General features: G+C 43.5%; 2 protein-coding genes and 1 long non-coding RNA gene across 3 annotated transcripts in view; 2 read left to right on the forward strand and 1 right to left on the reverse strand.

Annotated features, from left to right (window-relative positions):
• The window catches only part of GTF2F2 (general transcription factor IIF subunit 2), a 59,853-nt gene extending 55,192 nt beyond the window's left edge, over nucleotides 1-4,661 (forward strand). Inside the window, exon 9 of the mRNA XM_083503542.1 lies at nucleotides 4,010-4,661. Coding sequence (XP_083359668.1) covers nucleotides 4,010-4,129 — 120 coding nt within the window. The 3' untranslated portion in view covers nucleotides 4,130-4,661. The remainder of the gene's footprint in view (nucleotides 1-4,009) is intronic.
• A 1,819-nt stretch (nucleotides 4,662-6,480) lies between these two features.
• On the forward strand, nucleotides 6,481-7,919 carry LOC310707038. The gene is made up of 2 exons (XR_014526286.1): nucleotides 6,481-7,243; nucleotides 7,319-7,919. It is a non-coding gene; the product is annotated as an uncharacterized lncRNA (long non-coding RNA).
• Nucleotides 7,920-9,329: 1,410 nt separating this feature from the next.
• TPT1 (tumor protein, translationally-controlled 1) lies at nucleotides 9,330-15,775 on the reverse strand. Its single transcript, XM_083503623.1, has 6 exons — nucleotides 15,512-15,775; nucleotides 14,902-14,975; nucleotides 13,936-14,126; nucleotides 11,837-11,942; nucleotides 11,524-11,640; nucleotides 9,330-9,556 (listed from the first exon to the last, which is right to left on the reverse strand). The coding sequence occupies exons 1-6, from the start codon at nucleotides 15,537-15,539 to the stop codon at nucleotides 9,554-9,556; spliced, it is 519 nt and encodes a 172-aa protein (XP_083359749.1). The 5' UTR covers nucleotides 15,540-15,775; the 3' UTR covers nucleotides 9,330-9,553.
• Between the last annotated feature and the right edge of the window lie 52 nt (nucleotides 15,776-15,827).

Genomic DNA, 15,827 nt, shown 5'->3' on the forward strand with positions numbered 1-15,827 from the left:
CTGTTCTACTGTATATTACATGATTAGTCACATGATAATAAACTCGAGTGACAGCTCTCTCTGACTTTGAGTGGTAGACTCCAGTTGCTGATTTTTGACAGGGGAAGCTGGGAGGATCAACACAGCTAATATATTGCAAAGCAAGAGAATAAAATGTGCATCTTGGAAAGGTCTACGGGTAACACACTCTTCTCATTCTACACTCTGCTTCTTTGAGTTCTGGAGCCAAAAAGGGTTTAAAAGGATCTGAAATCACATTGGTATCAGATGACTTTTCAGGAGCTAACACCCTTTTACGACTTGAAACCTGCCCTCTAGGCACTGCATGAGGATCTGAAGCGACACTGGCAACCTGATTATGATTTGCTTCATGAATTTCCATAAGGATGTAAAGGTTTTCCATGGAAGTGACCCTGCAATATTTATATTTGGAGGCATTTCCAGGGGTATCAGAGCACCCAAATTTGCTTTCTTGAACAGCTGCAGTCCAAAATGAATGAATCAATAGAATTGCAGTAAGCATTCATCAGAGAGTTGAAGGGCTGCTCTTTGTAGAGCACTAAGATGACCATGTATTTTTCAAGTTTCATGAGGCACAATTGCTTCTCTTTTTACCATTGTTTCACCTGGGGCCTGAAGCCAGCTCCCCTTAGAGCACATTCTTGGAAATCCTGCCATCTTCCATTCTGTTTCCATTCCATTGCCTTTTCCTGTAAGACCTATTGCAGTCGTTAAGAGTCGTCAACAGGCTTATCTCAACTATCTGCCAATCACCCATTCCTACCACCCTTCTGAGTAATACCCCTCCCCACCTTCTCACTATATAGAAGGATCTGGCAACTTCTGTTTCAGTGTATCTGAAGAAGTGTGCATGCACACGAAAGCTCATACCAAGAACTAACTTAGTTGGTCTTTAAGGTGCTACTGGAAGGAACTTTTTTATTTTGACTATGGCAGACCAACACGGCTACCTATCTGTCACTTTTCAGAGTTTTTGCCAGGGCTGATTACTTACCTCTTGGTTCTGGCCTTCATCTGCAAGCAGTGTGCATGTTTTTCTAGTTGCCTAACTGGTGTAGCCGGCTTATATTTTCACTAGAAATTTAAAAATACCCATGTGACCTTACAATGCAGTTAGTCTAGCAAGGTGGCCAACTATTTATCAAACTCCATGCCTCTTTGGCAGGGATGTGAAGGCTTAGTGTTGATTGCAAAGGGGTGGGTCTCTTCCATGGGGTCCACAAAGTTTTTCCTTAATGTGGAAGGATGCCTCAGTGTCAGAATTGTACCTTAGGCAGCCTTACTGGAGAAGTACAGTCAAGGCGGACTAGGCTGCAGAACAGTCACTTAGGACAGCATGTCTAGATGTGCTGGAAGAAGCCATGGTGCAGTCATCGCCAAGTCGGTTATTTCCAATAACCATGACAAACTTGGCCAGAATACGGCAATAGTACCACTATATTGCGTACTTTCTACATCCTTTTGCACCATCAGTGGCAGAAAGGACACTTGAAGCCTACGGTGAGTGCAGAGCAGTGGTCGAGAATGGTGCCTTCTATTACTTGCAGTTTCCCCCCTTGAAAATCTCTTTTTAATTGCCTAAAAACATACAACGAGCCGGCTGAGTCAAGCCAATGGGAATTCTTCAAGCAGGATTTGAGCACAAGAGTTTTCTCATATGATGAGTTGCTGCCATCTGGTGGTGGGAGGATATTGTATGAATAATCGTTGCAGCAGTGAAATGCTAAAACGTGCTGAAAACAGATCTAACATATTAAGTGTAGTGCAAGTGGTTTGAGCAGACATTTGCTGCTCTGAACATGCTCTGGAATGTATGTTCAAACTGCATCTACCACGATTACAATGCTTTGTCTGTATTCACCCAGAAAGGAAATGAGAAAAATCAGACATAAAATGACACATCAGAAGCTTGTCATTCATGGACCTCCTGCTCCAGGGCTGATACACACTTTATTTTCTTCCTGTGTCACAGGCCTTTAACTACAGGGAGGCATTGTGGGGCAAACCCTGTCCAGTCTCTCCAACCACCACCTTGACACTTATGGGGTAACCTGGGGTAACAACTGCCCCCGACACCATTAGGAGACTAGACTGGAGATCCTTCAGATACCCTACATTAATTCACTTTGCAATATGTTTTCTGTTTCTCATATTTTCCTTTTATCGTTTTCCAAGACTAAAGGAAACATTACCTGATTCTAAGCATGTTGACTTGGAGACTTGGAAGTTACCTCACTATATTCATAGGTTTGCAGCTAAGGGTTAGAACTTATACACTGATGTTACCATGTGTCAGGAGCCAGAGAAGGCGGAAAGAATGGGAACTTACCGGGAGAAGGGTCCTTTAATCAGTAGTTGCTCTTCCTCGGACGAGGAGGGTGACGAAGAGTTGTCAGGAGGTAATGAATCTGAGAGGGAGGCGGTACTTCTGGAGAGAAGCCACTCTCGTCAGAGAGGAAGGAGGGGGGCTGGGCTTAGAAGGTGGCTATGCTGGGGGAAATTGAAAGGCAAGCCAGTCGGGACAACTGACCCGCCATGAAAGAGTCGAACTTTTGAACTGCTTGTACATAGCTTCAAAGGAGCAATAAATCCTGTAAATATGGCTGGTTTCCTGGACTCTTATCTTCGCTAGCACTCACAACTCATTGCTGACACCATGACTGTAATTTTGATCGAAAGTCTAGAATCATGAGCTCGTCATTTTGCCCAGAGGAGGAGGTGATCAGGAAAATGGTGCAGGAAGGAAGGGTTGACAAGCTTCTGTCCGCCATGTTGCGGTTTCCTTTCAAACTGTAGGCAGAGCAATTGCATTGTGCAGGCAGTGGTAGGGACCTGGGAGATAGAAAGTTGCCTTATGCTGGTCCATTTAGCTCGGGAATGGCAACAATGAGCAGCAGCCCCTCTTGAGGATTTCAGGCAGGAATTTCCCCCAGTCCTGCTTAGCAGTGCTGGGGACTGAACTTGGTACCTTCTGCAGATGCCCCATCACAGAGCTGTAGCCTTCACAGCACTAAGGCCAGAGTTGCACCTCTGCCTGCTCTTGGGGATTATAAAAGGTAAAGCTACCCCTGACCATTAGGTCCAGTCGTGACCAACTCTGGGGTTGCAGTGCTCATCTCCCTTTATTGGCCGAGGGAGCCAGCGTTTGTTCACAGACAGCTTTTGGGTCATGTGGCCAGCATGACTAAGCCGTTTCTGGCGAACCAGAGCAGCGCACGGAAACGCTGTTCACCTTCCCGCCGGAGCGGTACCTATTTATCTACTTGCACTTTGACGTGCTTTCGAACTGCTAGGTTGGCAGGAGCAGGGACCGAGCAACGGGAGCTCACCCCGCCACGGGGATTCGAACTGCCGACCTTCTGATCGGCAAGTCCTAGGCTCTGTGGTTTAACCCACAGCGCCACCCGCGTCCCTCTTGGCGATTAAGCTCTGCTTGCAAAAAGGCAGCAGGCAGAGGCTCCCCTTCCTCTTTGCTGTTGTGCTTAGATAAGAGATAGCATCTCTCTGTAGCTAACTGCATATGAACTTCAGGTGACTGGCAGGTGGGTGTGGTTTGCCCCAAATGGCCTTGTGGGCCAAATTCAGAGGCCTGGTGGACCTGATAAAGCCCACAGGCTGTTAAAAGACATTTGTCGCAAACACACACAGCCCTGTGGAACAGCTGTTGCCTTATCATTGCAACACCTGAATTACCTTAGTCTGCATTCCGGAGCATATTTCCTGTGTTTAAGAATCTTCATCTTTTGTGGCTCTGCAGTTCTGTTCTTCCCATGAACATATGATTCTCTTAAACAAAACTGTTGCAATTAAAGGATTTACATGGAAGGTAAGCAGAGCGTAATTCTGCGTGCAGATGAAAATTCCATTATTAAACTGTTAAGCAGCAATTTCTGGCCTAGGCTATTTTGTTTTAGTACCATCTTTATTACTAATGTAAAATAGCCTGATATTAATATCAAATTAAATATTTTCTTTTCCTTTTTTTCAGAGCTACTTGAAAGAAATTTTAAGAGAAATAGGCATCTACAACGTTAAGGGAACACACAAAAACACATGGGAACTTAAGCCAGAATACAGGCATTACCAAGGAGAAGATAAGAGCGATTAGCATAATCATTAAGCCAGCAAGAAATTTGTCAATTGTGGGAGCAGGAAGAGTTGCTGAACTGTTCACCCTTAAAATGCTAAGTGTTGATAATTTTTTAGAAGTCTAGCTTCATTAAAAAAAAGATTCTGCAAGAAACATATTTTGGTTCTGCAAACATATTATTTAAAGAATAAACATGCATTAGGTTTCTTTGTAATAATTGGCCTTTTATCATTTTTATTTTTTTACGTTTTGTAAAAATATAATGATGTTAGTAAGGACTTTTATTATTTATTGCAGAGATGTGTTTATTTCATTACTAAAATTCTGTATGGTCCTGACCATATTATGGGTTGCTGCCCAACTCTTTGAATTATGCCTTATTAAGAAATAGAAGTGGAACATAGTTTGAATAGCTCCTGAAATGATGGGAAGAGGAAATTAATACAACACAAAAGCATTTAAATACAGTAAGTAACAATGACTTCTTTGTATTAAAATTATTTTGTTTCTGTATTAATAAAAGCAGTTTCTAATTTGTACAAACACAAAATGCTTCCTCTTTCTGCTTTTATATTTAAAACATTCATGGTGGCTTTATGCCACAAGGGTCAGGTGATCAGTATTCTACATGACCAGCCATTCTAGAAATTAGGAAGAAGCAGGTGCTGCTAAGCATTACTCAGTTCCTGAGTTCATGTATTTGTTCAAGTTCTGTGGGACCTTCAAACTCCTGCACTTTTTCAGTAGTGCAAACGTTCTTTTTACAGAAATTAGGAGCCAATCAGACCTTCCTTAAGAACCAGTTTAGGAGGTAAAAGATCTGACTGAGCAGATAAGCAGAGGGATTTTTCACTTAATTTATTTTTCTTTGAGCAGCTGCAGATTGAAACTATAGAAGGAAGAGTTGGAGGGCAACTGACTCCTGTTCGTAACAGTGCCTGAGAGCAAGGCAAGAAGCCACGTATGTGCCCTCTTCAGTAACCTGGGACAAGAGACCAATGCACTTTTTAATCTTTATCCTGGGTCACAGTACCCTAGTTCGCATAAATCAGCTGAAGTTAGCCATGCTGTTAAGCTAAAATTGATTACCAGTTGTATTTGCACACCAAGGTGCTGTTACAAACATGCCCACAGTGCCATCTTGGCTCAGCCTTTTGGAGAGACAGATTTAAAAACCTTGTGCTTATCTTCATAGTCTACTGTTCTACCTGCAATCAAAGTTGTTAGTGTATGTAGACTTTTGAAATTTGGTCTGCTGCCTTGAATATCTTTTGTAGCAAAGCTGCTTTGAGCATCTGCTACCTTGGGGAAGTGAATTGTTTAGGGTACTGCAAAAAACTATAAAGATGGTGGCAACTGAAGCAGTACGCAAAATGTGTGTGCAGAGGCTCATAGATGTGGATAACAAATATGAATCAACTGCAAAAATGGCAAAAGGGAAGAGGGAAAAGGAAATTGAGAACCCTGGCCAAGGCTGTATCTGAAATACTGAGATTAAGGTCACTGTTTAGGTGGAGTCTGGAGTAGCTTCAATGAAAGGTTGATTTCTGTAATAGTGGTCTCTGTCCACCCCCCACACCATGGGCCTCAGAACAAACTTTTTTCACATGAACCAAAGGTGTTGGATGAAGAGTGGTATAGATATATAATAACTAAAACAAAAATACTTTAGCAGGCCATTGCTGCATCTAGTTTAATTCTGTCATTTCTGCTTGCATGCAAAACGTCTGCACTTTTGCTGTGCGTTTTTGGGTACACTCTGTGTAAATCACGTTACCATCAGAGCTAAAAGTGCTTCTGGTTTTGTAGCCAGAATATGATAGCAGGATGATTTTAACTGTTGAAATTTTTATTTAACCTATCCAGTGCACAAATGCAGCAGACTTTGGGCTAAGAGGACAAATATATTGCCCCCTTCTCTTGTAGATCATCCAAATTCTGTAGACTTAACACAAAAATGAGTTACTGGCAGACATGAGTGACCTTCCTTTTCTTTTTGTATTTACTGATCGAACTTTAGTCTACAGGCAGCGGCTCCGCCCCCCCCGCTGAATCCTTCTCATGAACTGCTTTAGTACCAGTCAGCAGGAAAGCTTTTACAGTGGTGCCCCGCAAGACGGAAAACTTGCTAGACGAAAGAGTTTTCCGTTTTGGAGGTGCTTCGCAAAACGAATTTCCTATGGGCTTGCTTCGCAAGACGACAATGTCTTGCGAGTTCCTGCTGGTTTTTTTCCCTTCCCCCCTTTTTCTAAGCCACTTATCAGCTGATCCGATCAGCAGATAAGCCGCTAATAGCGCTAATCCGTCAATGGGCTTGCTTCACAAGAGAAAAAACCGCTAGACGAAGAGAATCACAGAATTGTCTTGCGAGGCACCACTGTATTCTGAAACCTAGGGCTGAGCAGAGATTGATGTAATTTGCAACAAATACCACAAACTAGTATGGTAGTAGAGTTTGCTTTTTTGTTGCACCAGCCACTGCTTTTTAAATGATGGCCTTGCTTCACTCTAGCAAGGTTATCTTTCAACACAGCTGGAAATAAGCAAATAATGACACAACCCAGAACAAGAATTTAAACATCCACTTACATTTTGAACTACCTGAAACTTGTTAATAAGGGGGAGAAAGCCATTTCCTGCAATATGGTGGGGGTTGCCCACAGGATGGCCGTATAAATTTCTGGAAAACATGTGGCATATCTGCCATCCTTTCCCTAAGCTAGTGCAGCCAATGCCACAGTGAAATAAGCCCATACTAAACTCCTCTTCCAAGATGAGCAGCTTCCAGCTTTTCCACAGCAATGTGCATATTGAAGCAAACTGTGACTCCCACCTGCACCACCGCTCATTTTAGGCCATGTGTGGGAAACACGGAGATTTGGGGAGAACATTGTGGAGAAATTATTATACTTCAAGTAACAGCCCAAAAAACTTGTGCTATTGCAAAGTTCCCTCTCACAGCCAATTCTCACATGTAAAGACAGCTAAATTCAGTTAAGTTTGATCCTGGGTGCACTAAATGTGCAAATTTTGTACTTTGGGCCTTATGAGACATGAATGTGTCATTAGTAAAGTGCATGGGTTCCTGAAATTTTTCAAGGTAGTGTGAAAGGCATTCTTGTAATCATAGTAGCAATTTATATATATATATTTTAAAAGGATGAACAGCTAGTTAGTTCTATGTGGCCCTCTACTGCATTAGCATAGGCAATATAGGAAAGTTTCAGATTCAGGGGTACAAAAAAATAACTACAAAGTTTTGCCTGTCAAATATACCAATACTTTGGCACTCTTTTAATACACTAATTTTGTTCATTTTGGGATTATACCAGCCTGTAAGAGAAACTTTGATGGTGGAAAACCTTTTCCAGCTCCTACCCGCTACAAGCTATCCTCTGGAGTGAAGTGGAGCTTCACTCATGGAACAAAACGAGTGCCTTCTCCCCCCCCCCGCCCCCCCAAATGCCCTGGAAGCTCCCCTCAACCTTCCAGAACAGATTTTGAGGTTACAGGAAGCTGTAAGGGGCAGAGTAACAAAAGCATAGTGGGCCAGTAACTGAATTCCTTGCAGAGGAATTCATTTTTTTGGGGGAAAACAGACACCCTTTTAGGGATCAGTTTCTCAAAATCAAGTTAAACATGATGGAGGGGGGAATGAATCACTCCACACTGCCTGACAAAACTCTGCTTGCTTCAGCAGATAATTGGTCAAATTTTGTTTCGATGTAAAAGTAGTATCAGTGATACATCAACAAAAATAGACCACAAGCTGTACACAGTATCTGCAACCCCCTTTTCCATTCCCCCCCCCAAAAAAAACCAATGATTTTGCTCTGAGCAGCAAGCATTCTGGTGTTACACTGTTTTTTTCATTCACAGGATGAAGCTGCTAGATGGGAAAGAGGGACAGAACAAGCATTGAAGCATCAAAGGGGAACCAAAATGAAAAAACCTAAAAAGGATAACAAAACTGTACTACTAAACCGTCACACACATGCAAGACTATGTAGAAGTCTCAGGAATACACAGCCTAAGTATCTTTCTTAATACACTCTTGATACACAGCACAGCAAGCGGTCAATTAGCTGCTTGGCTACTTCCTCTACACGCCAGGTTTCCGATCTTTTTGGAAACAAGGATTCAAAACTGCTCTAGGCTCACAGTGCCAACCAGGGAGATTCCCAAACTACTGCAACCAGTATTTGTAGCACGTCAAGTCTCTCAAAGAAGCTTCCTTTTCTTTTGTCTACTAGGATGCAAACCAACTATCTTTATGGCTTCTACTACCAGTATAAATTTGTAGCAAATTTTGTTGCTTTTGCCATTTTGAGATCATAGCAGCCCTCCTGATTTAAAAACCATGTTGCATTTGCTTGGCTTTGACACGCTTCTTTAACCTTGCTCCAAGTGCAAAGTTCATTTCGTATTATGCTTTGAACAATGTCATGTCGGGAGCAGAAAGTGGAACGATGGAAAAGGCACAGAGCTCTCATTTTTGCATCCTATGGGAACCAATTTACTTTATCATGGCCTGTCAAGCAAATGTCTCCTGGGACAGCCCATAAAATATACTTCAGGACTTTGCAAACATCAGCAAAAACAGTATGATGCACATGTTGTCTACACTAATTCTTTGGACTAGTGCTTAAGGTTGCCATTACCACCACAACTAACCAATTTAGGCTTTGATAAACCACAAAGATTATTAGTGTCCTGTGATTAAACCAGTACTACTTTTCCATTTTAAGTTATAATTACTTGGAACTACAGCCTCTTGTGTGCAGACTCCCTGCCTAAAATGCTTGTTTCTGCCACCAAAGATTGCTGTTCCATTGCTTCTGCCTTAGTCATAATTTGCCATGATAAACTGATGAAATCCATCTCTCCTTGACTGGTTCAGAACTCTAATCAGCAGTCTGTATTCAGTCTTCCAATTCTGTCCTCCAGCTAGCTATTGTGGTTTGTTGAACAGCAAGAAACTCGGTCCATTTCAGAATGAAAGCCTTCTTCTCTACTAATCATTTTCAGGTGTTTAGAAGCAAGTCAGTTGTAGCCGGCTGATCTTCCAGTTCTAGGTCACCAGTATCGGACGACAGTCTGACACATGCGTTAGGCCCAGGCTATGCTACTGAAGTCAAAAATCCAAATGCACAAGAGCTACAAGAAGCTTGCTGAAGAACCCTGCTGAATGCATTAAACCAAGAGGCATTAGCTATGCTGGGTTTAAATGAGTTTTTCTTTATTTTAGACAGCCTACATGACAAGTTTTTAAAAACCAATGCCTCCAACTCCAATTAATTCAGGGTCAAAATAAATCAAATTAAGCTCAAGATGGCATCAGTCCAGTTTTCAAACAATGCGGAGTCATGATGTTTTGTTGATGAATAAAGAACAGCAGCCAATTATGATGATGATAGATGATCCAGAAGGGTTGGTCTCTTGTTACTGTTAAGAAATTAATGAGAGTTAGCCTATGCTTGTACCAATTCCTTACGTCATCATTAAATATTCACTCTCTTAAATGTTCTCCCTTATTCAATCTGAGTTGCCACGTTTATCAGGCACACAGAAAGCGCAAGGAAATTGCTGTTGCATCTTTATGCAAGCTAGAGAGCAAAAGTAGTTGTTCCCAGCCTATCAGCAGATGCTTAACATTCAGAACTTGCATCTCAACTCCTTCCCTAAGGCACTGTTTGAGAGGGTACCAGTCTTGATTAGTATTCACGGAACGGGGGTAATGGCTTCAACAGCCATGTCAAAATACAGCCAATAAATGTTTTGGTTTGATATTAAGCAAAGTGCGGTGGTCAACAAAGCTTTACTCAGAGTAGACCTACTGGAATTAATGAGCATGACTGCTAAAATACCTCCCGAGATTTAAATCTAGCAACAGCATTTTTTTTTTAAAAAAAATCTAACAATCCACACCGTTTGCATTTTCTGTTCTTACCCGTCTACCTGAATGATTTGGTCTTCTATTTAAGCCATTGGCAGGAGAGCCTCAACTTAAGAGAGGCCTACGCTTTCCCCACACTCCTGACTAGCTAGCTTAAAAACGGAAGAGCGAACCCAAGCACTTTTTTGGCTGGGGAGTCCAGCCACCATCTTCCCTAAAGAATCTCCCACTAGAAGGGCAGAAAATGTATATGCTAAGCTGTATGGAAGACTGGTCAATAGCTCAATAGTTTGTCTTCTATCAGCATTGTTAACTGAGAAATGAAAGTTTTTTTTATAGAACTCTGGGGAAATCTAGAAAGTTAAACTAAGAGGCTATTGAACTTGTTCACACACGAACCGAGAATCAATAGTAAGCAACAAGGTAGCCTAGTTTGTAGCAGACACCAAATTATTCGGGATACTGAAAACCCAAACTGCAAAAAAGTTGAAAAGGGATCTCCAAGCTAGATGAATAAGCAAAAATTAAAAAATGGAGAATTAAGTTCAGAGTAAGACTTAAAAAACACTGCATTCAGGGCAAATAACCATCCCAGCTTCATACAAACTGATGGGAGAGTAAACTGGCTGTGACAAAGGATGTGTCCTTTGAGTTGGAGTAGATAGTTCTGAAATACAGAACTTCAGAACTTCCAGTATCACCCTACCCTTAAGAATTAAGGGTGCAGCCTCATTCACAAAGGTGTACAAACCTCTGGTTGCACAATCTCAAAAAGGATACTACAGGGCTAGGAAAGTTGATAGAAAAGGCGGTATCATTTGGGCTTTTCTTTTTTCCCCATGGAAAATGCAGGAAAGATGTTAGGATTTCAGAGATGAGTGAATGGTGTGGAGAAATCATATTTATTTTTTCTCCCTCTTACAGCACAAGTGCTTGGCCACACAATTCATCAGCTGTATGCAGACAAAAGCTACTACTTACAACACTCTATGAAATTTCCTCCCACCAGATATTATGATTACCAGAAGCTTAGAAGACTTTTCAGGCATGTCCAAAGTCTATTTTGGGGGCCTAATCTGGCCCCATGGCAGTATATGTCCTGGGGTAAAATCTTAAAGAAGCTCCAGAACTTCGGGGTAAAATTGTAAAAAAAGACCCACAACTTCAATCCTAAAAAAAGCTGGTCGGCCCTCACACATGTTCACTTAATCAAATCTGGCCCTCTTTGAAAAATGTTTGGGCACCCCTGGATTAGGTGAACTCCTGAAGCAGATATCAATGGCTATTAAGATGCAATTAGGTAAGTGGAATCTCCAGGTTCAGAGGCAGTCTGCCACAGAACACAAGTTTCTGGGAGAACAACGGCTGTTCCCTCATGTACCTGGCTGGTTAGTTGAAAATGCTGGACTAGATGGACAAAGGGTTTCGTTTCTGCAGCAAATCACCCCATTTATCAGCAAGCAAAATTTAAAACCGCACAAGATCTTGGCAAGTTTTCTCGGGAATTTATACTTACACATTTCTCCATTTCTAATCCATCCTTAAAGAAAATCATATAAGGAGTGATACCATCCTCACGGAAATCCAGCAACGCCACCATTCCATCTGGATTCATGTTCTCGCCTACAAAAAACTTTCAGAAGAAAAAAAAATCTGTTGATGCAACTAAGTTCTCAGAAACCACTAATATTCACTCACATAACAATGCACATTTCCTTGACTCAAGCATCAGGCACAAAATGCCAGTCTTAAAACAAGCAGCAAAAGCTACTTCACAGTATGCAAGTACCGAAAATATGTTACAAAAAAGAGGAAGCTTTGGAACTTACCTGGTAATTTTTGAAGTTTGCAAGGATATGTTTGACTTGTTCAGCTGCTCCAGTCATGAACGGCTTTACTCTCTCTGGCTTTGTTTCCTCAAGTCTTGCTTTGATTCTAGGGGGAAAACGACAATAATTCTAACACCTGCAATTTAACTAGTTTGAGAATTGTACCCAAAAGTTTCTAATAGCTAATCTGAAAGGAAAACACTGCATTGCTTTTTACTGCTCCCCTGCATGGATAGTGCTTTACTTTATCTGCCAGTTTTAAATTATATTTCTTGGGAACATTTACATTCTACACAAGGCCACATAAACTGACATGGTAAAATATGCCAGCATATTTCTGTATGCGCTTCCATTGAGGCAACAGTAAAATAGCAGAATAGACAATATTATATCGAAAGAAGGGGTTGCCTCTGGCCCAGATATCTGGCCTCTAAATATAAAGCAACTGTTACATCATATCTGTAATACAGAGCCTTAATAACTCCATGAAGCTACAGCAAAAAGCACAGCCACTGATCAGTTCTGCCAATAACCAGGATCTTTTGGTTGCACCTCTCTTTGAGTTGTTTGCATCCCAGCTGGTCCTTACTGGGAATTTTAAGAGAGAGTGATCGTGTCGCCTTGGATTTCATGATACAGGGAAAGGGAAAACTGAGTGTAATCAGTCATAGACTGATTTCATAGAAGGCCGATTTCTGGAAGCTTAAGGAACTACTGCAGGCATAGGCAAACTCGGCCCTCCATCATCCCTGACCACTGGTCCTCTTAGCTAGGGGTGATGGGCACTGTAGTCCCAAAACATCTGGAGGGCCCAGTCTGCTTATGCCTGAAGTACCGAGTGAGATCTCATGGTCAAAAATAGTCAAGAAAAGGGAGCCCAAGATGGGAGATTGTTAAAGGTGAAATAATGAAGGCACAAATGCAGACAATTCCAGAAAGAAAAGTGGGAGGCACCTAAATAAACTTGTGTGGCTTTATAAGAAGCATACACAAGCTTGGTGGATCTGGGGAATGCTATGGACATAGTGTATCTTGATTTCAGTAATACTTTTGACAAAGTTCCCCATGACATTCTTGTGGAGAAGCTGGTAAAATGTGTAGCTGGTTGACTAACAGAACTCAAAAACCTATGAATAGTTCCTAGTCATCCTAGGAAAAAGTGACGTGGGGTGACAGAGTTCTATTCTGGGCCCACTGTTGTTCAACATCTTTATAAATGACTTCGATGATGGAATTGAGGCGATCCACATCAAATTTGTAGATGATACCAAATCGGGAGGGGTAGCTAATGCCACAGAAGACAGAATTGGGATTCAAAATGACCTTTATAGATTGGAGAATTGGGCGCAAAGTAACAAAATGAATTTCAACAGGGACAAATGTAAGATTCTGCACTTAGGCAGGAAGAACCAGGTGCACAAGTTTAAGATGGGGGACACCCAGCTTACATGTGAAAAAGATCCGGGGCCCAACAGTATGATGCAGCATAGTGTCCAGATCAAGGGAAGGTATACCACTCTATTCTGCCATAGTCAAACCACACATGGAGTCGTATGTCCAGTTCTGGGCACCACAATTTAAGAAGGATATTGACAAGCTGGAATGTGTGCAGAGGATGGCAACCAAGATGATCACAGGTCTGGAAGCCAACCCTTATGAGGAAAGGCTGAGGTATGCTTACATCAGCAATGCAATCACTATGTGCATTTGTTACCATATCAGAAATGCGGCCTCAAATTAACCTTAAGATTTAGGGTTCTCACTAGTAGCATTTTCCTTTTGACCTTGATGACTTAAACATAATGTACCAAACTTAGTATATTTAAGAGGACACCCTTCAGATATCCAATACTGTAACAGGATATGTGGAAAGAAGCAGTATCTTAGCAAAATTTGTATGCAGGTGGTTATGGCTTTAAATTATAGATCTTTCAGAATAAGAGCACCATTGTAATCATCCCCACAACTGGATCCCAGCAGCCCATCTCCATCAGAAGACAGTGCTGCAACCTTATGGACATCTTCCAAAAGTGTTTGCTATATAACCCTCATCGTAACTGTCTTCTAGCCTTGAAATGACAGACAGCAGGATAACTTACGCTTTCATGTAGTCCTTGATGTACTTCTTGTAAGACTCTTTAGTGAAGCTTGTTTCCTGAAGGTGGTGGTTCATGACAATGTCAACACCGGTGACAACGGTAGCCTCTGCCCCTTCACCATCTGGACCTTCAGCCGACGCATTTCCACCAATTAAAGCATCATCTATTTCACCTTCTTTCCTGCTCACCATCTAAACCATTCATTGAAGAAAAATACCACGACTGAAAAGCAAAATCTAATTGTAAAATGATCTGCTCCTGTTCATTAATCTACTCAAAGCTTAAAAGCAGAGTTTTAAGTCCTGAAACTTGTTCAGCTATGAGCAAAGCTATCCAAGTGGAATTTGTCACCAAAGGGAGAATAAACTGCCCAGAGAATCTTAGATTGGAAGTCTTTATGATTAAAACTCTAATTTTCAAGGTTTTCGAAACACACACACACACACTCTAAACCTGCTACTTTTTACTTCTTCCCATCAAAATTAACACCACGCCTCAAATTACTCAGTCTGGATGTCGTCATTACCACTATGGAGGCTTAATGGATGTGTCAGAGTTTATCTTGCAACCTAGCCCCTCTCAAGTCACTGTGACATCTCTGTTATAAAGGTGACCCATATTGGCATGGTGATGCATAGATTACGAAAGGCTAAAGCATGGATCTCTCCCACTGCAACTGTGCAGACCAAAACATGGTCGTTGCACAGTAATTGTGAGCTTTGGTTACTTTATGAGTTCATAGAAGAGGCTGAAATTTCCCAGTTTGCCTCACATGGTGCCAAATCCCACCCCCAATTACAGAAGTTGATCGAGTGCCTGTGAAGGGTAGCAACTGCTAAAAGAACGGCCTCATGGTACCAAAGCACATTTGAGCTATACTATAATATAGGGAGGGGCCTGGGAGAGACCAGGGTTCGAACCCCACCCCACCTACATAAAACGAGTAGATTTCCAAACAAAGCCTACCTTCCCTTCCACTTCCAGGCAGAGTCCGCTGGCCACTTCTTTGACCTTGTAGATGTCCGAGAACATCTCGTCTTCTGCGGGCGGAGGAAGGAGGAAAGCGCGTGAGGGGGGCTCCCCATGGTCGGCCGGTCATTCTCCCTCCCGCAAACCCCACCCTCCTCTCAGGGGTCGCCCCTCTTTCCCTCCCTCCCGCCCTTCCGGTCCAGGCCTTGCCAGGCCCCAGAGGTAGATGCGGCGCCGCCGCCTCCCGGAACGGGAAAAGGCCTCGGGAAGACTGCGCCGGAAGCCAAGAGGGAACACGCCGGAAGCGCCGCCAAAGGCCTCCAGCCCCACGGCCCCTTCGGCAGCCCCGCTCACGCAAGCGCGGTAGCCGCGGCAAAAAGACGCATGCGCAGTGAATAGAATGCCGGGGGCGCCAGTCTTCGCTCGGCCCCCCCCCCGCGAACCAGTCTCCCTTCCCCCTCTCTTCTGGGCCGCGCAGGCGCAGTGCAGCGGGAGGGCGCGCGAGGTGCCTAGCCCGGGCCGCGGAGCGGCGCAAGCGCAGTAGGGCGCCGCTGTGGGGGCTCCGCGGGGGGCCCGACCTCGACGGCGCTGAGGGAGATTCGCTTACGGCTGATGCAGTCGCGGTAGATGATCATGGCTGAGGCGTCGTCGGGCGGCGGTGGGTCGAGCGGGCGGCCTCGGGGAGCGGAGCGGCTGGGCGGCGACTCCCGGCGAGAGCAAGGAGCGAGGCGGAGAAAGGCCGAGGCGGCGCTGCCACTGAGCTCATATAGCCAGCGGGGCACGTCCCTGCCATCCGTGCGTCACCAATCCCTGCGCTCCCCGCCACGCACGGAGCTGTGACGCAAGCGCGCCCGCAGGCCGCCGGCCCGCCTCCCCGCGCGCACGTAGAGGCAAGAACGGGCAGAGCTGCTCTCGGCGGGCCG

Source organism: Podarcis liolepis (assembly GCF_965112155.1).
Source record: "Podarcis liolepis genome assembly, chromosome: 5".
NCBI lineage: Eukaryota > Metazoa > Chordata > Lepidosauria > Squamata > Lacertidae > Podarcis > Podarcis liolepis.